The sequence below is a fragment of the Alosa sapidissima genome, chromosome 13, assembly GCF_018492685.1.
Source record: "Alosa sapidissima isolate fAloSap1 chromosome 13, fAloSap1.pri, whole genome shotgun sequence".
NCBI lineage: Eukaryota > Metazoa > Chordata > Actinopteri > Clupeiformes > Clupeidae > Alosa > Alosa sapidissima.
Genome location: NC_055969.1, coordinates 16,942,072 through 16,968,640, shown reverse-complemented (window position 1 = coordinate 16,968,640; position 26,569 = coordinate 16,942,072). Strand labels below are relative to the sequence as shown.

Below are 26,569 nucleotides of genomic sequence, written 5' to 3'. Positions count from 1 at the left end.
TTATCATGCAAACAATGCAACTTTTTTATGATAGCCTAGCTATCTTTTAATTTGACAAGACATTCACTTTTTAGACTTTTTAAAGATAAAGTTAAGAACAAAATTATTCATACCCCTGGCAAATATTGATTTTCTCTAATATGTTTGTTCTTACTTAAAATGACACTTGCACATGCCAAAAGGTTGCAAGACAATGTGGTAAAAACATGAAATAACAAAAAGATATTAGTGTATTAATGTTATTTAGTGTATCTTTTTTAACATTTTTATGAAAAATTGCGTGTTCAAAATGATTCATACCCTTTTTACATCACTGGAAACATCTTTATTTACCACCACAGCTCTCAAAATGGTTCATAATACCCACCAAGCCTCTTCATGTCTCCACAATGATTGTAGACTGCACCTTTTTAGCAGCAATCTGGGTTTTGAGGCAGGAACGATTATTTGCCATCACTTTGGCCTTGTGCTCACTTTTTTGACGGATTGAGGTCCACTCTAAAATTTTAATATTGTTCTCTGTTAACCATTTCTTGCCTTGTTTGGCTGTATGTTTTGGATCATTGTGTGGTTTAATGTTCAAATGCTGCCTTTTGGGGCAGCTATGGCCTACTGGTTAGGGCTTCGGCCTTTGGGCTTGCCGGTTCGACTTCACTAATTCACGGATTGGGATAAACGCAGAGACCAAATGTCCCTCACGGGATCAAAAGATATACTTAATTACTAACTTACATACTATTGGGGCACGTGTCTCGGCACACTGCCTGATCTTTTTCTTCCTAATCTTAATGTAGCCTCTTGTTTTAGTGTTACCGTTTACTTTGAGAGAGTCACCAGGTCCCCCTGGTTGAAAAACATCCCAAAATAATAATTTTCTCACCCCCACAATTGAAATGGACATGGTGTCATTTGGGTTTAATGCTTCCCTTTTTTATGCCAATCTCAGGCCATGTCCCTGGGTCAAAAAAATCCAGCGAAAGCTAAATTCTTTGTCCAGGTGTGCCCTTATAAAGGTTAAGCTGAGTTGTGCATGTTTGGAGAAGAGTGGAGAAAAATAGAATGAGAATTCTTTCATCAATTCTTTGGTGGTGTCTTTTACTTAATGGGCATATTTATTGAAGTAATCTAAAAGTAATCCTAAAGTAATCAGATTACGTTACATGTTTTTGGTAATCCAACTGATTACGTAACTGATTACAAAAATTACCAAATGCCAAACAAACTTACATTATGCTATAATCAGGTCTGTATTAAAAATGCTGAAATATAAAAGTTTTATGAAATAGTGGTACTCCTTAATTGAGCAGGGTCTCAGATAGCGTTCCAGTCCACGAGGGTCGTCCCTGACCTTCTGAGTAGGTCATTTGTCTTGGAGAAGTGTCTGCATCCAAAGAAGCCACGATCAGCCGAGTATGGCGATGGGTGGGACGTCTGGAGGACATGATGGTATCTCTGGAAAACAGCAGTTCAGTGGAATCAGAACTAATTAATGTGAAATATAGACTTATTTGAAAGACTTAAATTACTAGAAAAAGAGCAAAATTATTACTTCACTTGTATGCTCATTGCAGCCCATTGTTGTAAAATATACCTAACCACAACATAATTTTTTGTGATTGTGAATATACACTTTTTTAAATTTAATTACTGTACTTAACTTCAAACTACACTTTGGAATGACTTTGGTGGCTTTTAAATGTGCTGTATAATAATGTATTCTACTCTTCTCACCCTGTCTATGATGGAGCCTTTCCTCTGGGCATAGGCACCCCACAGCAGGAACACCAGGCCTCTGAGACTCCTGCTGAGCCAATGCACCACTGCATCGGTGAAGGTCTCCCAGCCCTGCCCAGCGTGGGAGCTGGGCTCATGAGCCCGCACTGTCAGCACGGCATTTAGGAGCAAAACGCCTGGCAGCATCAAAGGAAAAGGGGGGGGGGATAACTGCCCTTTTTAAATTAGATTAATTAATGCTATTTAATAACACATCAATAACACACCAGTCATGCAATAACAATAATACTGAATGGACCACTGGACCAATGAACATGAACACATTCTGGGCACAGATCTTTGTCAATGTGTAGCAGGTAATGCAGGAAGTCATGTGTAAACTTTCACTGTAGCAGCTGCAGGTACAAACAGTACCAATAGGGGGCAGTATTGACTATGTAAGATATCTGGGGCTGATCTGGGATATGAAATGTGCTATACAAATGCAATGACTTGACTTGACTTGACTAATCTGTTTTAGTCAGTTACTGCCCTTATTCAGATAAGGGGAATTCTCTCCAGAGCAACCTGCAGAGCAAATTCAAATTTAGTAACAGGTTTGTTTGTGTTCACCCAGGCTAGCTTTATTCCCTACTTCAGAGCAGTGTTTACCTTGTTTAGCCCATCCAGTCAGATCACCATGTCCAGGGTGCTTGAAGTCCTTTATATCAGCAGCAAGTTCTGCATAGATATTCTCTAGACTGAGGGGGTCACAATAACATCACCATCTAAGCCAAGAGGTAACATTTTCTATTTCAAAGTTATATAATGTAAGTGTTTCTCCATAAAACGACTCCTATGCTTGCTTCATTAATAAATATTAATAACTGCTTATAACCTAGGGGGGGACCTAGAGTTATACCTAGGGGGAGGTGGACAAGGCTTCTCCACACTGAAGCATAGACCATGGGCCTGGCCTGGGCGGTGGTATGGGTCTTGACCAAGGATAACAACCTTTACCTTCAACCACATAAACAAAATCTGATGTTACTGGTAAAGTTCTGTGTGTCAGAAAGACATCAGAATACATCAGAGACTAAATGATCTCATATTGTCTGTCTTCTCAGATAGCAGGAAAATGTGCACATTTGCAAACTAGACATCATGCTCACCAATCAGATAGCTGTGTTGTTTTAAAGCCTAATGGACTGAGGAATACATGCCATGCTTGTTAGGTTAAATCAACAAGTAACTGTTATATTAATTGTAACTTTTTTAGATGAGCATGTTAGATAACAATATTGTGTAGGCCATTATTATTGGTTAAGATATTGGCATTCATCTGATATTTACACATCAGTTTTAGACAAATAGGCTATCCATTTGGAATATGCCCAGATAAGACCACCAGTTAAAAACATTTAAAACCCATTAAAACCCATATAGCTATGGGTAGAGACTGCTTCATCAGTTGAACCAGTTGAAACCAGTAGGATGTAACTGGTGTCTAATCAGAGTGACATCCTACTGGTTTCAACTGGTCAGGTAGCCACTGCCCATAGCTCTATGGGTTTCAATGGGTTTTAAAATGGTTTCAATTGATGGTCTTAACTGGGCAAACCAGTTGATTCCAGTAGACTATGGAGTATCAATGCTAGATCTCTTCCAGTCAGTAGTTGTCTGAGCCACGTTTATATCAAAACGGTATGCTAAAAAGTAAATCCAAATAGCATGGCACCATGGCCATCTTTTACAAGCAATTTTCACCTTTTCAATGGCACACAAATGGGTCCAAGAGAAGACTTGTTCTGGGACTGGATACACCATGAAACGTTTTCGCTCCAGCGCAATGAACGATGCCAACTGAAATTTGAAAAACAAATTAGGCCCGGCCAACACATTGTTCACAATTCAGATTAGCCTATTCTAAGTCTATTGAAGGCAAAAGTGTCAAATAAATTAACTGAAAAGATTCAACAGAAAGTACCTAATACCTTTGTGAAGTATGATTTAGAAAATTCTGCACCAAGCTCTTTTCGCCAGCTTTCCCCAATAGGTACAGAAACATTGCTGGCTGCTAACCTCTGCAGGGCAGCCTGGCGTCTCTGCTCTATGAGAGCAAGTTGCTCATGAGTCAGATCTGACATTATAGGACCAGTTTCCTAGGAGCAATGAAGAAACAATAAACAAACTGGAACTTTAATGAATATATCTTGGGTCACACTTTACTTGACATTGTTATGTTTGAGTTAGAATTAAGGGTTCAGTTTGGTTAAGGTGGTGTTCAGTATTTAAACAACAGTTTTAACGACTAAGCTTGAATTACACCCTCTATAAAGTATCTGTAGGTGGACTATACAAATAAAGTGCAACCTTAACTTTCATGTTGTGTTTGTGGTCAAATTTGTCCGATTGACAATTATTTTCTTTCAAAAAAGTTGTTAATTTATTCCGACTATCATGAGGCATCTGAACACACAAAGCAAATTTTGATCATTTTTATAACAACGTCGGTGTTTTATTATGACCGCCGCGCTAGCGAAGCTAACGAAGCGGTCATATAATGATTGTCAATTTTTTTATTTTTTTTCCCCGTCATCTACTTCCTGAATTTTTGGTCAACGATACCCGGGACACCGAAACACCGGTGCACATGAAATTTGGTGGGTATGTAGCCCCACTAGACTTTTACGGAAACATTTTGTTTCGTCCCCGGGGGCCACTCCCCCCCCCCCCCCCCGTGCTGGGCCCCCCGAACCGCAAAAAAAGCAGTTTTTCCTAAATAACTACCTGAACCGTGGCACTGAGGATGAAGAATCTTTTATGGTATGTTGGTCTCAAGGGCCCACATCAACCTGGCCCATAATCACTAATTTGTGATTTGCACCCCCCCCCCCCCGATAAAAAATGAAAATGCAATATCATTCTGCTTTAATCGCCCCTATCTTCAGTTAAGATGTTCAGAACTGCACCAAATTTTATGTGTATGATTGACCTGGCATTCTCTGGGGGTATGCCAAGTTTCGTAGAATTTCATCCATGGGGTGGTCTAAAAAAATGTAGGTTATGTGTACATTTAGTGACTGTACACTCATTGGCCTGTAGATGGCGGTGCACACATATACACATGCAAACACACACTGTCGGTATTAGAACTGCCGATACATAATTACAAATTCAGTAGGATTAAAAGAAAGCCAAATATTCATCATCATCATCATGGCTGCATTTCCAGTATTGGCGATAAGTAGTCGTTTGTCCACTAGATGGCGCACCGTTGCAGTGAGACGTAATTTTGTCGGAAGTTAAAAGTGGGTTGGAAAAACAATGGATGCTTCCTACAAGGACTGTAGTTTACCGCAGAGAACGTCTAATAAGGATAGGACGATGTTCACATGAAATGTAATTCCCATTTCACACATTCACACAACCCCCCTCCTGCCCCCATTCACTCCCCCTCTTTGCCCTGTTTCCTGTTGCTGCTAAATGAAGTGTGGAGATACATTGAGCCTCGTAAATGGGTGTAAAACAGTGATTTATTTGCATGGCTAGCCCGATGCCGAAGCACCACTATTGAAAAAGCTGTTGGTAGCATCGGCTAACTAGCGCCAGATTTTGGAGTGCAGGGGACAAGCCGAGATGGGCTATGAGACATACGTTCACACTCGGTATCATGTTTCAATACACTTTAGGTCAATATCACACCGGAATTCTCCTTTAAGTTGTATCTAGTTGTAACTGTATAGTCACATTAAATTGCTAGTTTAGAGAGTAAAATAAATGCTTTTAATAAATGAGTTGCCTATCTTCCTGTTCCAAATACATGCTGTGGGTCCATTAAAATGTCAAAGTCAATGTTAAAAGCTCCCTAATATGGATTTCCATTATGTTATGTAGGCTACTTTCAAAATGAATCTTGTAAATATTAAAGTGAACGTAATTAATACACTTACAATGAGTCTTCTGCTAATGTCTATCCAAATTGAATCAACATCAACAATAACAATTGAATCAACAACTGCCCTATATCTTTTTTAGCAGCTATCATGCTTTTTTTCCGTTTTAGAAACCACATCTGCATTGTCCACAAATCTTACCTGGTATGTAGAGAAAATATCTGTTATGACTCGAGATATAATCTAAACTTAAACTAATGTCATTGCATGGACTTAAAATGTAATGTAATTGTGGTGTAAGCGAAGTGATGTGTCTTCCTTGGATGACTGAAAATGAAACTAGAATCGAGACGTTGATGCAAACTTGCAGTATGCATGAACAGCTGTACACAAAATAGGCAACTTGCACGGCCAGATGGGGCACAGGCGTCACAGCTTTGCAGAGGAAAACTGCTCTTTTTGCTTTGGTGCATAAGAGCAAGCAAGCAGTTCTAATATCACTTAGGCTGTGTCTTACATTATCTGGTGATATGCCTGTATGACCTGTAAACGGTTTGAAAAGCAATAGGAACTTATTCAGGGCACCAAATGTTTAAGTTTACACTTGATGATATAGTGTTATATGCACAAGTCCAGTAGCCTACCTACTGTGTGCTCTCTGGGTCACAGCTGTTACACCTAGGTGTGTCAGACTATTATTGGTGTACCTCCCTCAGGTGGAGTAAACAATCACCAGGAAACAGGTAGGGGTGTGTTAGGATTAGAGCACCCTCCTTCTTTGCTTTGCTAAGCAGTCACTGACTTCCTCCTAGCTGCGAGCATTTGACAAACTGGCCTAACCTGTTGCTGAGACTGAATCAATCTCTATCTAGTCTGCTGTAGCAGTTCCTGTCACTCTTCATGTCTGTGGAGAAATGACTAACTGGGATACCCCTTCAAGCATCGGCTACCACCGATGGAAGGACACAGACAGGTATGATGACAGAAATGAGGTATTGGACTATAGGCTAACAGCTGTGCTGAGGGGTATTCCAGAAAGGAGGTTTAACAAACACTGAGATAAAACTTAACCTCTGGGTTGTCTGAACCTGTGGCGACTAAACCCGAGCTGTCGGTTCCAAAACACCGGTTACCAGTTAGTTCAATCAACCCTGTGTTAGATAACCTAGACTTGTGCGCGTTCACGGCGAACTTATAAAGGCATCATCTATTGAGAGTCGAAACCATGAGTGAAACCGGCGAAACGAAGAGCACCGTATTTTTCAGAGGCGGAGTAGTCGAGGCTTACAAGGAGGAGAGAACTGTAATAACAAAAAAAGAGCAATACTTAAGCGTCTGCGTCCGAGACCTTGCTTGGCAGAGAATAGCCTAACTGACCGTGTAAATGCGTACGTTTAAGATAGCCTATTTAATGTCTATCTTAAACTAGCCTACCTTGTCACAGATTGAGTGGGCCATAGAATTCTTTGAGAATCCCAAATGTAATTTTCTATTTAAACCGCGGTTCTGCAGCTGTGGCCAAGTTAAACTTTTGCGCCTCCATCATCGGAAGGGTGAAGAATGTAGCCTATTGGACACATTTCGGTGCACATTTGGAAAATGTAATAAATGATGGTGACCTGCCAGTTGGTGAAACTACAATGTAATGATCCTCGTGGGTTTGTGTCCAGGAAAACGAATGAAGTTGCGCATGAACTGCTTTAGCGCAAGGCAAACTTTACGCCATTTTATCCCAAATTCCATCGGCATTAACCAAACTAGTGACAACACGCATATACCTCGCTGAGCTGTTGTAGCCTAGTCTTAAACTTATTTATTCATTTTCTATATGTTTTCCCTTTTTTGTAGCCTACTGCACTGTAATTATATCTTCAGTGTGTCTGAGATGTTTTTTGTCCATCCGATGTCTGGTGAGCCAAAGGCAAATGTCCACTATGGTGTTGGCTAGCTAATATTTTTTTTTATTCTATTCTAATCTATGCGTAGCCTAATGTAGGGATGGAGTCGAGAATGCTTTTCAAGTAGCCAAATTTAGGATTCAGCGGAAAAACTATAGCGCTCTTGAAAAACTCGTTTGGAAAAGAAAGGATGGGCTATCATGCGATATCGTGGTCTTTTCGCCCTCTCATGGCTAATTCCACGGATAAATATTACATGATTTTGTGCTTCTTTGTCAATCGGACCTTCTTCAAAATGAAACGTCATTGCGTGACAAGTGTAAAAATAGCAGCGTGGTTGAACATGCTCTGAAATAACCGAACATAATTGAACATAACCTGAACAAAACCTACCCCCTACTAGGTTAAGTTCAGAGCCTATGTTACCATAGTTACTTACATTGCCTGATCATTTTTGAGCTTTCTGGAACCGAAATCCCGGGTTTACCGTTTAGCCTGGGTTAACATACCCAGTTAAGCCAGTAAACCTGCTTTCTCGAAAACCCCCCTGGAACTGAAATCCCAGGTTTACCGCTAACTCTGGGTTAACATACCCAGTTAAGCCAGTAAACCTGCTTTCTGGAATACCCCCCTGGTGTTTGTTTTATGTTGCTTGCTGTGTCATGGGGGTACTCAAGTAATTGAGTTAGTGTGTAACTTGTCACAGGGTAGGTGCAGGCAGAGTCCTGCAATGGGTCGGGTATCCGCGGGTACCCGATGGGTACCCGCAGAAAAGTTGCTAAAACGGGTAAATTATGACGTCCCTAAAATTTACGGGCGGGTATGCGGGCGGATACGATGAGAACCAAAACAGTATAGAAATAAAACATCATTGAAAAATATGTGAAATATTTGTATATCTAAATTACCATTACCACATCGCAAATATGTGTTTTAGTCAACGATACGACACTTGACCCATCACATCAGTACTGCGACTTTTGAATTATTTGTTTGATGCATCTATGTGTGAAAACATTAAACAATATAACCGTCTCGTAGTTGGAGCGCAAGAGAGTAGGCTACAATGGATGAAGTCAAGGTAAAGTTGGCTAGTGGCAGGCTCAGGATGTTTTTTTTCTTGTTCTCTTTGTTTCATTAACAGGTCCATTTTATGTAGAATAATGTTCTGATGCAGCAAGGTTTGGGCTATGTTTCGTTGTTGTAAGGTTTATCCCTGACGCAAAATGTAAAAAAAAAAAGGTCGCCCTTTACATGCTTCAATTGTGCGAGAAAAAAATAAAGCACATTCATTTGAATGATTTTAGCTTGTGTGTGATTTATCGCGGGCACGGGTCGGGTAACGGGCAAAATATTAACGGGTCCGGGTAACGGGTAATTATCACCACAGGTGACGGTTCGGATCTGGTGCTGAACTTCTCGGGTGCGGGTGGGGGCGGGTCTAAAAAAATGGACCCGTGCAGGACTCTGGGTGCAGGGATGGCCCAGGGGCCCAAGGGGTCAGGGGGCCCTGAAGCCCAAGCCTATGCATGGAATCATTGCCTCAATATCAACAAATCAGGATGTAGGCTATGAATCTGATTGAATTTAGTATTGGCCATCCCCAAAATGCACCAGAATACAGGAAATCACATCAAACAAATTAAACATTTTCTGGGGGAGGACCCCCAAACCCCCACTCCCACCTATACGACAAGGGTATAGGGGCCCAAGGGGCCCAAAAGTTCATAATCCGCCCATTGGTAGGTGGTAACCTTCCTAATATGAGAGCCTCAAGGCTTCACTCTCCTAGCAAGACATAGCCAAAGGATATTTACCAATTGATGTTATGCTGCCCAGATTTGGCACTAAACCACACACCGACCGGGTAGAAATGAAAATAGGCAAAGTAATACATCATGCTGAGACAGTTTACTCTTGTGGTTCTGTTTTCAGTTTTTTATTGTATTTTATTGATTTATTTAGTTCGGAGGTTGAATTGTAATGTGAGGAAGGGGGGCGATAACAAAGTAGCCTACCTCAACATGCAGCCACATAAAGACTTTGTATCTGGCTGTCATTGATATGTTAGTCAGTAGGCCTATGGGTTGACATAAAGTGATTCTTATTCAGTCATGTCACATGCATGCATTCTTTCTTTCAATATTGAAAGTATATTACCTTTAAGCAGCATGCTGTTCACTTTATTTGTTCATTTTGATAGATATGTACAGTAGGCTATTCATGGGTAAAGGAAGCACACAGGAAGGATACTTCTGTTGGCCAACATGGTACTTTATCTAATCAGTTTGGTCTGCCTCAGTGCAATCCAGTGAACATGTCCAAAACAGAATGCAAACTATTGCAATATTGTTTTTTAAAGGCACAGTATGCAAGATTTTCACCTTTATGAAGCCAATTTGATGGTAAATGAACTTGTAATAGGCAAATCGTAGCTATAGCTATATGATACAGCATAGACTTAGCGAGTCCCTACCGAGAAAACCAACCATGCAACATCCAAGAGCAGCTTCCTACTCTTCCAAAATAATACAACTTCACAATAATAATACAACTGCAGGTTTGTGTGTGTGTGTACACTATGCAGTGTTGGGGTCGTTACTCAAAAAAAGTAACATTACTGTAAAAAAATCCCTTACATTACTTCTTTACTCTCTATGAAAAGTATGCACTACATTACGTTCCTTTACGTTTCAAACATGCGGTTGTCCAGCCTATGCTTAAGAAACATAATCTGGATGCAAAATGTCCTAATACTGTAACTTCCGGCCTATCTCTAAACAAAAATTTTGGAGAGGGTGGTGTTAACACAGCTGCTTCCATACCTCAACTCAACAGAGATCCTAGAGCCATTTCAATCTGGTTTCAAAGCCTGTCACAGCACTGAGACAGCCCTGTTAAAGGTGACAAATGACCTGTTGCTCACCCTTGACTCAGGTGATAATGCCATTCTGGTCTAGTTGGATCTTAGTGCTGCATTTGACACTGTAGACTACATGGTACACAACCCACTTGACCAGTGGGTTGGCATTAACTCATGTTTTCGGAGCTTTGTCCTAGAGTGCCAGCAATCTAGACCATTGTTGATGATTTTTGTACAGCCACAGCATATTCTGTGTTATAGCTATGAACACATGCAATTAAAAGGTGAGACTTTAAGCTCTTGGTAGTTAACTAGTGGACAAAAATGGCCAGCTTGTTTGTGTTTTTAGGTGTAACTAGTTAACTAGTGAACAAAATATGCATGCCACTAGTTAACTTGTAAGGCCCACATCACCCTTTACATGTTAACAAGTGATCATTTTGACATCTCACTAGTTAACTAGTGGGGCTGAAATTGCCATCACTAGTTCACTAGTGGGTGTTTTGGTGCACACTAGTAAGCTAGTGACACTTTTTAGACCTCACTAGTTAACTAGTGGGCATTTGTGTCTTCACTAGTTAACTAGTGAACAGTTCTGACTAGTTTACATGTAAGTGTCACACTGAAGCCACTAGTTTACTAGCTAAAGTTACTTTGGCCAGCATGTTAACTTGTTAACTACATGCAAATGTTGTGGGTGGGATTTTGTAAAATTCTGCGCTGTGATTGGTTGTCATGTTCTATTTGGACATAGGGAGCCGATATAAAGCCTCAATTTCCAGAATTCTCTGCCTCCTAATTTGAATTCTGCGCCACTAGTTGACTAGTGTGAATCTTGTCTTGAACTAGTTTACTAGTATACATTTATGACCTCACTAGTTAACTAGTTTGGACAAAGGATGCATCAACTAGTTAACTAGTGAGCCTGCTGCCATCACCTAGCTAGCTAGTAAGCCATTTATGGTTCACTAGTTAACTAGTGACATTGACCTACTCCAACTAGTTAACTAGTGAGGAGTTATGCCTTCACTAGTAAACTTGAGCACATTTTTGGCTAGTTAACTAGTGTGGTCCAAAAGCCTTCATCTAGCTATCTAGCATTTTTGCCCTCACTAGTTAACTAGTTGACATTTCTGCCTCTCACTAGTTAACTAGAGAAGCCAGAAATGTGTTCACTAGTTAACTAGTGAGCATTTTGGCTCCCACTAGTTAACTAGTGTGCATATTTTGGCCCTCACTAGTTAACTAGTTCACACAAACATGGCTCACCCAGCTTAAGCAAAAAGGTGACAGAGCCTTTGCTGTTGCTGGCCCTCAGCTGTGGAACCAACCACTTGACATCAGAAATGCCCCTTCAATCACATTATTCAATATCAGGCTCAAAACGCACCTTTTTACATTGGCCTTCCCTGTGTTTTAATTGTTTTACCCTGTTATGTCTGTAATTAAGTGTTGTCTGTTGAAGTCGTCTTAGCTTAAATCATTGATCTGTAGTAGGCCTATGTGTATTTACTTATCTATTTTATTTTATTTTATTTTATCTTATTTTATTATTCTTAGCTAATGCACTAGGCTACAGCACTTTGGTCAGTGCGAGCTGTGATTAAATGTGCTCTAAAAATAAACTTTACTTACTTACTTACTTACTTTTGCGCTGCTGCCCTGCTCGCGCACCCTCCCTCATAATGTTAAATGTTGACACCCACACAACTTGTAAACAATTGAACTTCTTTGAGTGAAGTGTGCTCGTGAGTTGCGCACCTTCTGTCATTAATAGCCTACTAGATGCTCTTGTTCACATTGAAAAAAGTTGCAGTCCTAGCTTGTATAACACCTTGAAATCTTTTTGGAGGCAATTCCTGGTTTGAATGACTTCAGACTAGTCATTAGCTAGTTGTGCACAGTTTCCCGCTCTCCCGCTTAAGCTAACAAATACTCCGATGGGTTTTATTTTTGGGTAAGGCTATTTGCACCCCTGGTACAATTAGCAGTGTATGCTATTCATACCATGGTGCAATAAGAAGTGAATTCTATTCGTACCCCGGTGCATACAGCAATGTGTCCTATTAGTACCCCGTCTGGTACAAATATCAATGTACGCTATTCGTACCCTGGTGCACACAGCAATGTGTTCTATTAATACCCTGGTACAAATATCAGTGTATGCTATTTGCACCCCTGTGCATTTATTCTGGTATATTGATCACACAATGTAATAATAATAATAATTTAAAAAAAAACAAGCAACATGTTGTTACGTAACAGGGTGTGAATAGCTCAGCTGTGTAATAGACACTCTGAATAAGGTATGCTGTTTGCATCAATGTACAGTTAAAAGTGGATGCTATTCGTACCCTGGTGTTGTTTCGTACTGTATGCTATTTACACCCTGGTGCATAAACTAACTAATTGTTGCAATCAAAACTTCCATTGAGAATCAAATTGCGCGCCTTCTCTCCAGAGACGTTTGTATACATGCACACTCACTCTGCCTTAATGCATCATTCAGGATTCGAACCCCGGTCTCCCACATGCTAATCCTAGTCCGTGACCACTACACTATCTTCTGTAAACTAACTTCTGATTAACAAATTTCTGTTAACTAACAAACTGACGGTTGTATGTGTTCACTGAACCAAGATTATGAAAATAAAACACAACTTTTCAATCTAAAACTTAATCTGAACAGATATTAGTGCCGAAACCTTTCAGAATTCTTCACTTTCTGCTGACGAAAAAATGAATGTCTGCCATGTTTTTTGTGCACGTGAGCAACGTTTTTTTGTTGTTATGTCACAGGGTGTGAATAGCTCTGTGTGGCCAAGGCTATTGGTACCAGGGGTGTAAATAGACACTCCGTTTATTTTTTGTGAATGTTCTTGTCTCCCTCCCAGAAGATGCACACGCATACACACACACACACACACACACACACACACCAATAGGCTAGCGGCAATGCAGTTTAACTTAAATAAGAATGCATTTTGAACGGCAGATTTTTTTTTCCTTCAGGTGCATATTTGTGTTTTATTTTTAGCTCTTATAAACGGCCTGATTGGAAAGCAAACAAGTATCATCTAAAGCCGAGAAGGAGAATAGTCATCTTTGCTCACACACTGTTAGTAACTTGTGATTACTGAATTTAGCTACACTACACTCTTAAAACGAATGTGTTGAAAATAACACAACTTGCGATCTCTGTGTCCAGATAATAATAGGCCTACGTTTATTTTATTTATATTTTAGGTATAGATAGGAACAACACATTCGTTTTAAGAGTATACTCTTTACTGACAAATGTAATGTGATTACTTTGTAACACGTTACACTCAACTCTGTAATGTAGGTATATGTCGGCTGCTTAAAAAAAAGGCAATTATTCTGATACATGTCAGTAAGGCGGATGGTATGACGTTTGGTTGGTCGATCGGTTGGTCGCTGAAATGGACGGTCGGAAGGTTTTTGGTACTTAGTATCTCCACTTCTACATTTCACTCTATACACCAATCCACCGCGAACTTCATGGGCGCTGCCATCTTGCCTGCCGCCATTACTGCGTGCCTGCGGAGTGTGACAGTGTGACACTTGTCAGTGCCTTCTAATGGCTTTTCAATGAAAGCATCCTGTCAGAGAATATCAAATAGGAGATCATGCTCATGAAAAAATGTCAGGTGAAAGGGAACATTGGGTAGATGTCAGGCAGTGGCCAAAACTTACCAATGAAGGTAATTTATTGACAACATAATGTATTAAGACGTGTATTAATTAATGACAACAATAAGCCGAATGCTATCATTAGTAGCTGTGTTGCTAATATCACAAGCTTCAGAAGTTGCAAATAACTATTAGCCACGACCACTTGTAGCAGTTAAATACATGTTCTTACAGGTATTCAGGATAATTTTATTAATCGTATGTATTTCATCCACTTTTAACGCACATCTTGGTCCTCCACTCCACAAGGAACTCTGTGTAATCCGTAAGCCTGTAAACATGGGCACTCAATGTGCAACAAAGGTTTGTGAATTTCACAAACGGTTTAATTCTAGGTCTTCTTACTGTTGTTAAAACAGCCGACCACACAACACGCTTTTCCTGGCATCACTGGACACCATACGTACTAAATAAAAATTAAGAAAAAGATTTCGCATCTACAGCTAACATCTGCTACAGCCGCCTACAGGACCAACACATTACTTCGCTACTTCCTTAGCAGCAAGGCAACGCAGTAATGGCGGCGCTGCTTTACTTCCGTGTTTCGCCGGATTTGTGTATAAGCATACCTGCACTTTTTCTTGCATGCAGCTCCTAAGTTGCCGCTGGACCGGTGCTCTTTTCTGTCATCTCCAAATCAGGTTCCGCGTACCCTATGGGCGTACTTTTGTAATTTTGTAATTTTGAGAACACACTGGATATACTTGAAAGCAGAGGGACGTTCGATTAGGCTACTTGTCATTGCTCCATGACCTTGCAATGTCTGCATCCATGGCAAGCCGTTTTAATGTTTAATGGCACATCATGCAATTTGCCATTAGAATTATGCCTAGAAGCAATGAAACTACAGATATTGATAATACAGTGAAATATAGTTAAAATTTCATGTACAAAATTGCCTTATCAATTGAAAAAAAAAAAAAAACAGTTTAATTTTTTTCAACCATTGTTTTGGGCATTTTGTTTCCTTTATTTTCTTCTCGGAGTACACCAGAATCCTTTATTTACATGTTAAAATCCCATAATTTTCTTCTGGGGGATTGCAAATATGTAACTTTTTTCAGCCCTTCTCAGTTTGCAGGTTTTTTCTTTTTTGTTATCAAGTTTTTTATTGTATTTTATCATTCATACAAGCAACAAACAGAAATACATCTAAGACAACATACAACATTCAATCAACCACATCCCCCCCCCCCCCCCCCCCCCCCCCCCCAGGTCTTGCTCCCCCCGCCCCAGCCGAAAAAGAAAGAAAATCGGTTAACTGAAACAGCTCAACAAAGTTGATAAAATTATATGCCAAGTTAGGATGGAAGATGAAAAGAAAAGAAAGTTTGCAGGTCTGTAAATAGGCCTAAGCAAGCACACAGGGATTCATCACCAATATCTCTTAGTATCTTTTATTCACTGTAAAAATTAAGAATATAGTAGACTATTTGATGTCTCGATACCAGCTGATACGCTGATATCGATACACCCTATATTACATGTGAATGATGAGTACTGGCCCTTGTGTATGTGTACATGTGTTTGAGTGTGTGTCTGCTTGTGTCAGTGGTAGGATGTTCTGAAAACCAATAGAGGCCCAGCTGTAACAGGTTTCCTATGGTGTGGTTGGTTGCAGTTTGTCGTTCAGGCATGGGGCAAGCAGGCTGTCCTCCCTCACAGAGGAGGAGTGTGGAGATGATGAGATCTACGTCCAAGCTGTGCCAACTGTTCAGGAACAGGTAGAACTCGGGGATGGACAACAACCTGCTACTAGGAGACAAGACAATGCCAAAGTTGGTAAGCAACATCCATCTAGGACAGAATAATGCGAACAAGGTTCATGGCGTATTTATGGTAAATGGACTGCATTTATATAACGCTTTTCCACTCCTCCGAGCACTCAAAGCGCACACCGATAGCAGAGGCTGCCATGCAAGGCGCCAACCTGCACATCAGCAGCACTTTGGGGTATTGTCAGAGTCGGGAGGAGTTAGACGACTACTTCCTGAGCTACTGCTCCCTATTTAAAAACATTACTTACAGTAGGCTACTATATAAACCAGGCCAATTTTCTTATCAGTGACAAAGCAAAGATTGTGTTTCTTAACATTTTGAAAACTCATGGATGGACCCTACAAGACAGGGGTTTAGTTGATCACCTTGCCTCACCTCACCTCAGAGTCATGTACCAAAGTAGGTAAATAATCTAAAGATTTGCTTGTGTGGACTTAAGACAAAGCAATCTTTTGTGTCTGTTATGTCTGCTGCTTCTAATTGTAAACCCAGTCTTAATCAGACTACAAATGGCATGCAAATTTGTTAGTGATAATTCAATTTAAGGAAAGCAATGGGTGACATTTTGTTTTGTCCAATAGGTGGCAGCAGTATTAATCTGACTGTCAAGGCTTAGTTAAACTTGTTCCACTTCACTCCCCAGATGTTAGTCTCATTAGAGGTTCTGAGAGACTCAAAGCCTTCCCAAACATTTCGCTGATATTGTCTTCAAAGAATAAATATTTAGACAGGGAAAAGCGGATGATTAAAATTGGAGTAAAAATCCAACTACCACTAAAGAGACACTACTGAGGAGCTGGGATCAGGTGTTTCACACACAGCTGACAGCCATTAGGATCTCAGACTTGGGTTGCTTTAGTTAGACATCTCTGAATGGGTAAGTGGATGATTTACCCTCTGCTGTGCCAATGATGGATTTTTTTGGCATGTCGATTGATGGCATAAACTGAGATTTCACCATCTGAAAAAGGGCTCCTTTATTTAGTCAAATGAGAGAATGCACTATCAACCCTGCTTCACTTTTGCCTTGACTCTTGTTTTGACAAGTTTGCTTTGATATACTGTGCATTGTCCTATTATAAGCCTATTTCTGTGGAATATGTAATGAAGATGTATTATACTGTAGTTGTTAGGTCTTGTTTGATTCTGTTTTGAGAGCATGTTTATTATACAACTAAGAGTGTTGTTGTATTTCAAACTTTTTTTTTGATTATATTCTTAAAAAGGAATGCCTGCCCCCTTGTGTTCGAAATGTCATCCCAAAATTGCAAGGATCTTTTAGCCTGGTTAGCACGCAGATCTTCTCAATTGTAAGTGAAAGTGGGTTATGGAGAAGTTTAATTGACTTATGACTTCCAGCAGGGGCGTAACTAACAGTGAAATTAAACTTAAATTGGTGCATTAATCTCTTACCAAGTTGTTTCAGAAGTGTAGTGTGTTGTTTCACAAAGGTTTTAAATGCAGTTGTTTGGTCAATTCCAAAGAAATGCACATCCATGCCAGATTAGTGATTGTATTTGCATGCCCGTGGTTTAGAGACATTGGAAACGGGCTTCAATGGCCTCTTGGCCAGACGGACCTGCAGAGCTAATCCTAAATTTGCCAAAGGTTCATATGGGTGTTCCCAGGCTAAGGATATTTAGTTCAGAGACACTGAATTTCATGAGACACACACACACCCCTCACACTGACTAAGTTATGTTCTCACAGATACATTCACTGTGGAAGAGGCTGTAGAGGCCATTGGATTTGGAAGATTTCAATGGAAGCTTTCTATGCTCACTGGAGTAGCATGGGTAAGACACAATGACACAATACATGCATACACACACACACACACACACACACAATTGAAAATATCCCAATTATTGCTAAGTAAACAGCTCTTCGTATTCATTTTTGACCTGATTTTTATGACAAGACAACATATAGAAAATGTATGAATTTCTCTCAGACGTGTTTATGTGATGTGGTCAGATGGCTGACGCCATGGAGATGATGATTCTGAGTATCCTGGGCCCTCAGCTCCATTGTGAGTGGAGGCTGCCTAGCTGGGAGGTGGCCTTCATCACCTCCGTAAGTAACATAATATTGCTTATTCTTATTAAGATGACTTGATAGAATCAGGGGGATAATCCCCTAATTATATGAGTCCTCTTCTCCTCTTCTTATTTGTCCCCAACCCCCTTCCCCAGGTATGACCGGGTAAGGGAAGGATAAGGCTCAGCTGACGTTTTTGACATGATATACACTCAGTGTCATTGTTTGAATTTGTTGTTGTTGTTGAAATGTATCCCCGGTGTTTGAATAGGTGTTAATGAAGCACTGTCTGTGTATCGCTGGAAAATGTTTTGTTTGGAAAAGCATATTGTTGTGAAGTGAGCATTAAACCTGTACCCAGGAGACACAGAGATCTACAAACATCATAACACACTCTGAAATGTTTATCTCCGTGACTTAAAAACAGGGTTATATTTAGCTCTATCTTCTCCGTCGCTCTTGGCTTCTGAATAAAAACATACTGCAGTGCCATAATACAAATTATTTTTCAACATGCTCTTGCTGGCTGTGATGTGGTAGATTGGTGATTTTGTCCTAGATTTTTTAATAATACCATCTAGCCTCATGAAATGTTGCTTTAACCCACTACATACACAAGGAATGAAGTGAAATGTATAGCTCTAATCAAAGTTTTCATTTTACTATTATCCTGTAGTTTAAGGATAATGACCAAACATTCATTTTCAAGAAGCACAGCTATTCTGAATAAATTGAACATTACTAATACTGTTGGTCCCAGATGACAACTGTGCCCACTGTATAATTAGGTGGTTAGAGAGTGGTGAATAATGTAATGTGCTTTTGTTTGCTGTATTTCCTTTAGGTTGTGTTTATAGGAATGATGCTCAGCTCATCCTTATGGGGGAATATCTCTGACAAGTATGGCAGGAGACTGGTAAGATCATCTAGCTATGTTAACTACAGTGTGTGTGTCTGTGTGTCTGTCTGTGTGTCTGTCTGTCTGTCTGTGTGTGTGTGTGTGTGTGTGTCTGTCTGTGTGTGTGTGTGTGTCTGTCTGTCTGCTTGTTTGTCTGTAAGTGTGTCTTTGTTTCTTAGTGTGTAAGTGTTTCTCTGTGTATGAGTGCATATTTATTATTTGTGTGTACATGTGAGTCTGTGCTGTTGTGGTGATAGGGTTTGATCCTGTGTATGGTGTGGACACTGTACTATGGTCTACTGAGTGCCTTTGCTCCCGTTTACGGCTGGATTCTCGTCCTGAGAGGCCTAGTCGGCTTTGGCATCGGAGGAGCACCACAGTCGTGAGTCTACTCAATAGACTGAATTTCGCCTACATAAAGGACCCAAAAGACACTCTCTTTAAATCCCCTAATCCAGTCTGATTTACTTTTTTTATTTGAAATGACTGATGGACAACATATACTGTACAATAGTTTTTGTTTTTTTAATCCTCCTCAGTAACTACTGAAAGGACAATGTTTGAAGTGCTGACTACAAATACAATCATATTTCATCTGTTAAATACGGAGTCTGATATTATTAATAATGAAATACTATTGCAGTTAATCAATATTAGATATTTCTTCTCTCTCTTCAAGGGTAACACTATACTCAGAATTCCTTCCAAGCAAGTCGCGAGCCACCTGCATAATGCTGATCGAGGTAATACAAGCTAACAGCGTCGGCCGTTTTCTGTAGCCTCTCTCAACAAATGGTTTATGAGACATTCACCTTATGCTATAAACCTGCATCAAAAACATCTACTCTGTTTGCAAGACTATGGTCTATGCGGTATCAATAAGTTGAGACAATGAAACAATGACAAGTATTTTTTTGAAATATTAATTTTATACTATGCGGTATCAATAAGTTGAGACAATGAAACAATGACAAGTATTTTTTTGAAATATTAATTTTATACTAAAAATGTTATATGTCAAAAGTGAAAAGATTGATACACTTTAATATCAGAGCGTGTCGGAGATCAATGTCGGAGATCAGTGTGCCCAGATTTATTTCCAATTCAATACCATTATATACACTGCTGACAAAATATTAATCAATCACACTTTGGATCAGTATCCTGACATTGTTTGCAAGAACTGTCCCAGATTTTGTAAGTAGTTTGACAATGGAGAAAAGGGTGGAAGGTTTCAAAAAATGTGTGTGTTTTGTATGTGTATATACTGTAGAAGCACATTGTGCTGTATTCTACCAATGTGTCTCCTGAAATAATATGTGATAAAATTCACAATTAACAATTCAAAAATTACAATTCCAAATTATCTGTGAAGTTTCATTTAAACTATTTGACAAGTTTCTTGGTGTTTTAAGCCCCCAACGTTGTTTTCAAGGCAGCGCTGCCAGGAAGGCGCTATGGTTAGGCATGGGTTAAGGTTAGGGTAGGGTTAGGGTTAGGATTAGGTGCCTTTAAGTCAACGGCGGCAGCGCTGCCTGGAAGATGACATTGGGGGCTTGAAAAACACCATCGAGCCTTTTACAAACAGCAGTGTTATCCTAACACGTCCCATGTAATGTCCTCCCCCTGCTGGCAGGTCTTCTGGGCGTTGGGTGCGGTGTTTGAGGTGCTGTTGGCCATGCTGGTGATGCCCACCCTCGGCTGGCGATGGCTCCTGGCTTTCTCCACAATACCTCTGGTGCTCTTCACTACATTGTGCTTTGTAAGTTATCAGAGCCTATTATCAGTGTTGTTTTATGCCTTTATAACGCCGTTAAATGTTTTATAAATGTAAGCAGGAGGGCTATGCAGTTAATTAAATTTTGCATTTTCCAACTATTACAAAAATAAAATTGATTATTTTGCTATGTTACATTGTATTGTTAAAAATACAAGACAAGACTAGACTAAATCTGGTCAATACATGGAGGATATTTCCACAGTTGATGATGAGTAATAGTGTCAAATAATTGATGAATGATCAAAAATGATGGCTTATTACATAATAAATAGTTATTGTTACTTTGTGTCAATGCCCAGCACAATGTGTTTTGGCCCATGCATTCTGTAAATATGGCTGTTTGAGATGTTTGTCAAGTCAAGTTTATTTATATAGCGCATTTCATACACAAACATAAAAGGGCAATAGTGAAAGAATAGTTTAAAACGTAAAGATAAAAAATAAAAATAAATGAATCACTGATTCATGTCCCGGATAAAAGTGTGCCTGTCTTTTGTCACAGTGGCTTCCTGAGAGTGCTCGGTACGACGTGCTGACAGGCAACAGCCAGAAGGCACTGGTCACTCTGAAGAGGATAGCAGAGGATAACAGGGCGGAGTTGCCAAAGGGCAGACTCATAGCCAACAGACAGGTGAGACGCACCTTCACACTGAGGTGAAGGGTTACGGCACCGTAGGGTTTGGGTACTGCTGGATGTCTCGGACTATATACTGTAAGAGTCATGCCGTTTTAAATCCGTTGCAGAACCGTCTCAGATTTTGTTCAAACCTTGTCTATATCAAGAATGGGTCTCAAAACCAAGGCCTGCAAAATATTTCTGTTCAAATCTTATGTCTTCATGTTATTTTCAGCCCTTGAAATCACTTGTTTTACCGCCTGAAAATCACATTATCTGGGAAGCAATGTTTGGGCATTGAAAAATGGAAAGTATTATCCATAGCCAGCCCAAACTTTGTAGAGTGGAAGACCAACATGTTTTCAGTATGACTGAACCATTAAAAGTTTGTACGGCATTCTCATTGATTTTCTACAAAGCCCTAGATTTGGAAAAAAGTGCAAAAGTATAAAGACTGCTGTATGCATTTGGTATCAATGATTATTTTTTTCTTTACATGGTATATTTTATTATTGTTGTACCAATATTTGAGCTCTCCACACATAATGGACTTGAAGATTTTAAGGATTAAACAAGGGGAGGTTAGCCTAGAAATTAAGATTAAGGATCTGGTCATGAATAATGTAATGGCCTAACTCGAGGGGCGGCACCAAGCATGCATCTGAAAATCTCACTGCACGCAATTGAATAACACTATACAACCAGTGTTTACTGACTGATTCCGGACTTCAACGCAATTGGATAACACTATGACTATCATCTGTTTAGCTCACCTCTGGCCCACCTATATCAGATACACCGATGTGATTGGTTCCTCGCGATACAAGAGACAAAAGTAACATGTGCAACATGTTGCCAGAGTGACTTGCTGAGCAAATTGAAATTTTGCTCCCGCAACAACTCTGGATTCCCAGGATAAGGGGAGGTTGAGTTTTTCGGTCATTTTCATAGGATTAAAATGGTATATGGGGTAGCTAGTTGGCATTTGAAAATCTATGTGAAAGTAGCTCAGTGTATGGGCATTTAGTGTACAAAGTGCTAATGTTGTACCATAGATAAATATATAGAGTAAAATAATTGTTTTCCCTCAGGATCAAAATGAAAATGCACAGGTATACAATGTAACCAAGTAAGTCTATTTATGTATGAATGAAACATGGTACATCATTGGCACTTTATACACAAAATGACTATATACTAAGCTCTTCCCACTTTGATTTATGTGTTACTAGCTGCCCCACATACCATTTTAGTCCTAATAACATTACCAAAAAATGCAATCACACCCCCATAAGACTATGACCACTAATCACTGATAATGGTGACCGGCATGTCACCACATAGCTGCATGATGATGAAAACTTTATTACGATGGAAGAAAGTGAGATATATTTGTCCCTGGTGCTTTGTGCATCATTATGTGACATCAACACACTTCTTTATACAAACTGAGGAAAATGAAAATATAATATGAAATTGTTAACTTAAACTTAAAAACTACATTTAAATGGCCATAGCTGACAAAGTAGACAGACTAATAAACAGACTGCTATGCTGTGGCAAGTCATGATTGTGTAATTGTTGTGTGTGCCTGATTTTTTTATGTTGAACTCATTCAGGATGATCGTGGCAAGATACAGGACCTCTTTACTCCTGAGTACCGCATGACCACTATTCTTCTTTGGTTCATCTGGTAAGTTTGTCTTGTGTAAATCTCTGACACTGGTATGCGTTGTTGTATTTTCAACCAGTGCATAAACTGTATCCCAAAATGTTATCGCTTTCAGGACTGATTGTCTCGTCCCTGCAGGTTCGCCAATGCTTTTGCTTATTATGGTCTGGTCCTACTAACAACAGAGCTCTTCCAGGCCGGTGATATATGTGGAGGTATGTCCGGTATGCTGTGGTCTGTACTGTTTGTGTCCTGTTCTTACTAAAGGACCAAGGCCGTAGCCATGGACTTAACATGGGGGGCAGGGGGGGGTGCAACATCTGCATGTGCTTTCTGGGTATGCCTCGTGTGGCTATATTACCATGGTTACCAGGGATAGAAGGTTGCATAGGTTGAGTAAAGGAGGAAACTGCATACAGTACCATTTTCCAGCTTGTAACAAGTGATTATTTTGCACAACACTGAGTAATACTACTGTAGCCTAACCATTTATGTCTTGTATATTATGATTATGGCCTGAAAGATGATAGTAATTGTACATAACCTGACCTTTGCCAACTAAAATATATTTGGTTATTTCAGTAAACACAGCAAGAGCCAAAGTAGAACCTCGTTGCAGTTTAGAATGTTCCTACCTCACACTAGATGACTATAAAGACCTCCTGTGGACGACCCTAGCTGAATTTCCAGGTGTGCCCTGTGTATATATAAACCTGGTGAACTATAAAGATATAGTATATAATACTGTATATAGCGTATATATATATATATATATATATATATATATATATATACTATGGGTCCTAATTTGAATGCTGGGCAAAGTGCAAAGTCAGTCTATGACCAAAGTTCTTGTGCATGAACTAACGGCCTCTTGTGGCGTGAGACAGCTTTAGCTTTAGTAAGTGCTTAGGGTCTTTCTCATGGTATTAAATTTGTAACTAGATTTTGTGTAGTTATTATGAGCGCCTCACGGCGAAGTGGCAGTCATATAGGTTTAGTCAGAGTTTTTTTTCTTCCGGATCAGTAATTTTGTGTCAACGATTCCAGGGACACTTGGAAACTTTGTGGGCATATAGCCCACAAGGATGACACAGAACCATTGTTTTGATCCACCGCAAAAATTGCAAGAGTAGGGGATGGAGTAGGAGATGGAAACAAACTAGACATTGCACTTTGCCCAACATTTAAATAAGGGCCCTGGATCTTTGAAGAAATATGATGGAGACAAAGCTAAACTGAATAGAGTTAACCCTCCTAATTAAAAGTGATCATTTTTGCAGGGCTTCTTGTCATCCTTTGGGTGATAGATCGAATCGGTCGAAAGAAAAGCATGGTGATGTGTTTCGTAGCATTCTCAGTATCTATCCTGCCCCTGTACGCCTGCATTGGGAGGTCAGTCCAAAAACGTACTTGCATATGATGTTCCAGCTTATGTTGACGATGACATGTAAGGGAAATATAGACTGATACTAGTATGATTACACATCTACAAATTATGAAGTGGGAATATGAATTAATTCAAATAACAAAATGGTGAGTTAGGAGGGTGTCCATCTGTTTTATCACCCAGTCATTCTGGCTCAGCTTATAAGAACTGTGTTTATTTATGCTGTTATGGTAGCTACTGCAATTCTGAAAAGATGTACTGTATAGTACATTTACATTTAACGCAACTAGTCTTACTGATTTCCTCAGTTTGAAAAGCCACAGATGCTTAAAAACAAATTATGTTTATGATGTTTATGTAAATTAAAATTATTTTGTACAAAAAATTCTCCTGCTCTCTGCATCCACAGGACGGCTCTGACCATTTTCATCTTCATTGCGAGAGCTTTTATCACAGGTGGATGGCAGGCAGCATATGTTTACACACCTGAGGTGAGGTAATCTCGTGTTCAGGCAGTAATCGATCTCACACTGAAACGTACACTGTTGTAGAACCTTTGAAACATACTCTGTTATAGAACCATCTCCTTGTGTTACAGAAGCACCACCAAATTAAATCTTCTCAACTTGTTTTTACATCTCAAGATGGTTGCCATCTGCCATCGCTTAACATCAATCCAAGAGGATACTCCACAGTAACCGTTCTTCCCCTCTGCAGGTTTACCCTACAGTAACAAGAGCTGTTGGCATTGGAACCAGCAGTGGCTTTGCCAGAGTTGGTGCCTTGCTTACCCCATTCGTGGCACAGGTATACTAAGATATTACAAAATAACTACCCAAACATAACTCAAATTTGCACTAATGTAAACTGCACTGACATATTTGCACTGATCACTGCACCACCAGACATAAACTACCTCTATCGTCAATACTCATTCAGTCGCTCTTTAGACTCAAGTCTGTGTTCATAATATTCTGTTAGTCTTTTTGTGTTTATTACTGTGTATTTATATGTTTTATTGTATAGTCTTTTATATTGTGCTAATTATTTGTGCACTTTTACGGAGCTACTCTTTAAATCTCATTGTACTGTGTATAATGACGATAAAGGCTTTCTATTCTATTCTATTCTATTTATATGTAGACTTATTAGAGAAGGCAAAACTTTATTGTTCTTGCTATATGTTTTGGTTTTTCATTTCCTTTTTTTTTTTTTTTTTTTTGCAGGTGCTACTGAGGTCATCCGTCTACCTGACGCTGTCTGTGTACTGTGTTTGCTCTTTACTCGGTGCGGTGGCAGCTTGGTTCTTGCCCATCGAGACAGCAGGTCGGGCCCTACAGGAGTCCACTCAGCTTAATAACAATGGCCCCCAGGACATAAACATGACCAGTCTTCCGCCAGCCTCTCAGGCCAGCCACGGTACACAGAACGGCCACTCCCAAGGACCATGACGTGTGTGTGTGTGTGTGGGGGGGGGGGGTGGTATTCTTATAAAGTCCTCTCTGGAGGATTAGTTGGTGATGTGTGGACAGGGGAACTCTGAGGACATTCTGGGAGCACTATGATGAGGCTGCTGTGCTGGTTACAAGCAGGTAATGATGGTGGCTGCTGTGGGTGATGTAGGTCGTTGCTGGTTTAAAACTGCATCTGTTTCAGAATAAGTTGTCATCTGCACTGGGACTGGGATATCCCATACACTCAGCATAAAGTGGTATGTGGTTTTGCCTGATTCAGCCAGTATGACTCTATTCACTTGTAGCTAGGATCAGAACAAGTCAGCGTTATTGTTATTCCAAATCTTCTGTTTATTTATTTATTGTCTGTTATGATGTATTTAAGTCAGACTAAGAATTTGGCTCCGTCACTTGGATATGCAATTAGCTTTCAGTAGAGTTCTTGTTGCTGCTGTTTACAGCATGTGCTTAGTCCCCATGAAGAATACATTCTAATTAAACATATGCTTCAAATCACTGTACTGTAATCACTTTGAAGAGCGTCTGATCAAAAATCAATAAAGGTATAATGCAACAGAAAACCATTTTGGATTTGTTTAATTCTTGACTGACACATTATAAACTGCATGTAGGCCTTTTACTCCATTTTATGCTTTTAGCTCCGTGCACAACTAAAAGCTTAAGTATTCAAAGCTTTCAAGCAAACCATGGACAACCAACAGGCACCCTATTCGAAGATCAGAGATATGCTTTCTGCTTGTATGAGCTAATGGATGGATTCAATTTGCTTTTCCATTCCAGCACATTGTGACCAATTTTAATTGGTAAACAACACATCATTTATATTAATTGGGTT

At 39.8% G+C, this 26,569-nt stretch overlaps 2 protein-coding genes across 5 annotated transcripts; one reads left to right on the top strand and one right to left on the bottom strand.

The window, feature by feature from the left end:
• Positions 1 to 1,208: 1,208 nt before the first annotated feature.
• On the bottom strand, positions 1,209 to 14,849 carry ungb (uracil DNA glycosylase b). The gene is made up of 7 exons (XM_042060509.1): positions 14,654 to 14,849; positions 3,708 to 3,875; positions 3,481 to 3,576; positions 2,636 to 2,733; positions 2,386 to 2,474; positions 1,732 to 1,910; positions 1,209 to 1,452 (listed from the first exon to the last, which is right to left on the bottom strand). Exons 1-7 carry the CDS (start codon positions 14,669 to 14,671, stop codon positions 1,312 to 1,314), a joined length of 789 nt encoding a protein of 262 aa, XP_041916443.1. The 5' UTR covers positions 14,672 to 14,849; the 3' UTR covers positions 1,209 to 1,311.
• LOC121680884 (synaptic vesicle 2-related protein-like) lies at positions 6,383 to 26,294 on the top strand. 4 transcript variants are annotated; one of them, XM_042060462.1, is made up of 16 exons: positions 6,383 to 6,582; positions 15,706 to 15,866; positions 17,574 to 17,659; positions 17,841 to 17,939; positions 18,748 to 18,819; positions 19,059 to 19,183; positions 19,481 to 19,544; positions 20,438 to 20,563; positions 21,084 to 21,212; positions 22,817 to 22,890; positions 23,008 to 23,084; positions 23,452 to 23,559; positions 24,153 to 24,264; positions 24,669 to 24,750; positions 24,977 to 25,066; positions 25,486 to 26,294. In XM_042060462.1, exons 1-16 carry the CDS (start codon positions 6,524 to 6,526, stop codon positions 25,708 to 25,710), a joined length of 1,689 nt encoding a protein of 562 aa, XP_041916396.1. In that variant the 5' UTR covers positions 6,383 to 6,523; the 3' UTR covers positions 25,711 to 26,294. The 4 variants fall into 4 exon arrangements, with proteins under 4 accessions (XP_041916396.1, XP_041916398.1, XP_041916397.1 ...); XM_042060464.1 differs by lacking the exon at positions 6,383 to 6,582 and adding an exon at positions 13,973 to 14,095; XM_042060463.1 differs by lacking the exons at positions 6,383 to 6,582; positions 15,706 to 15,866 and adding an exon at positions 15,902 to 16,740.
• Positions 26,295 to 26,569: the final 275 nt, after the last annotated feature.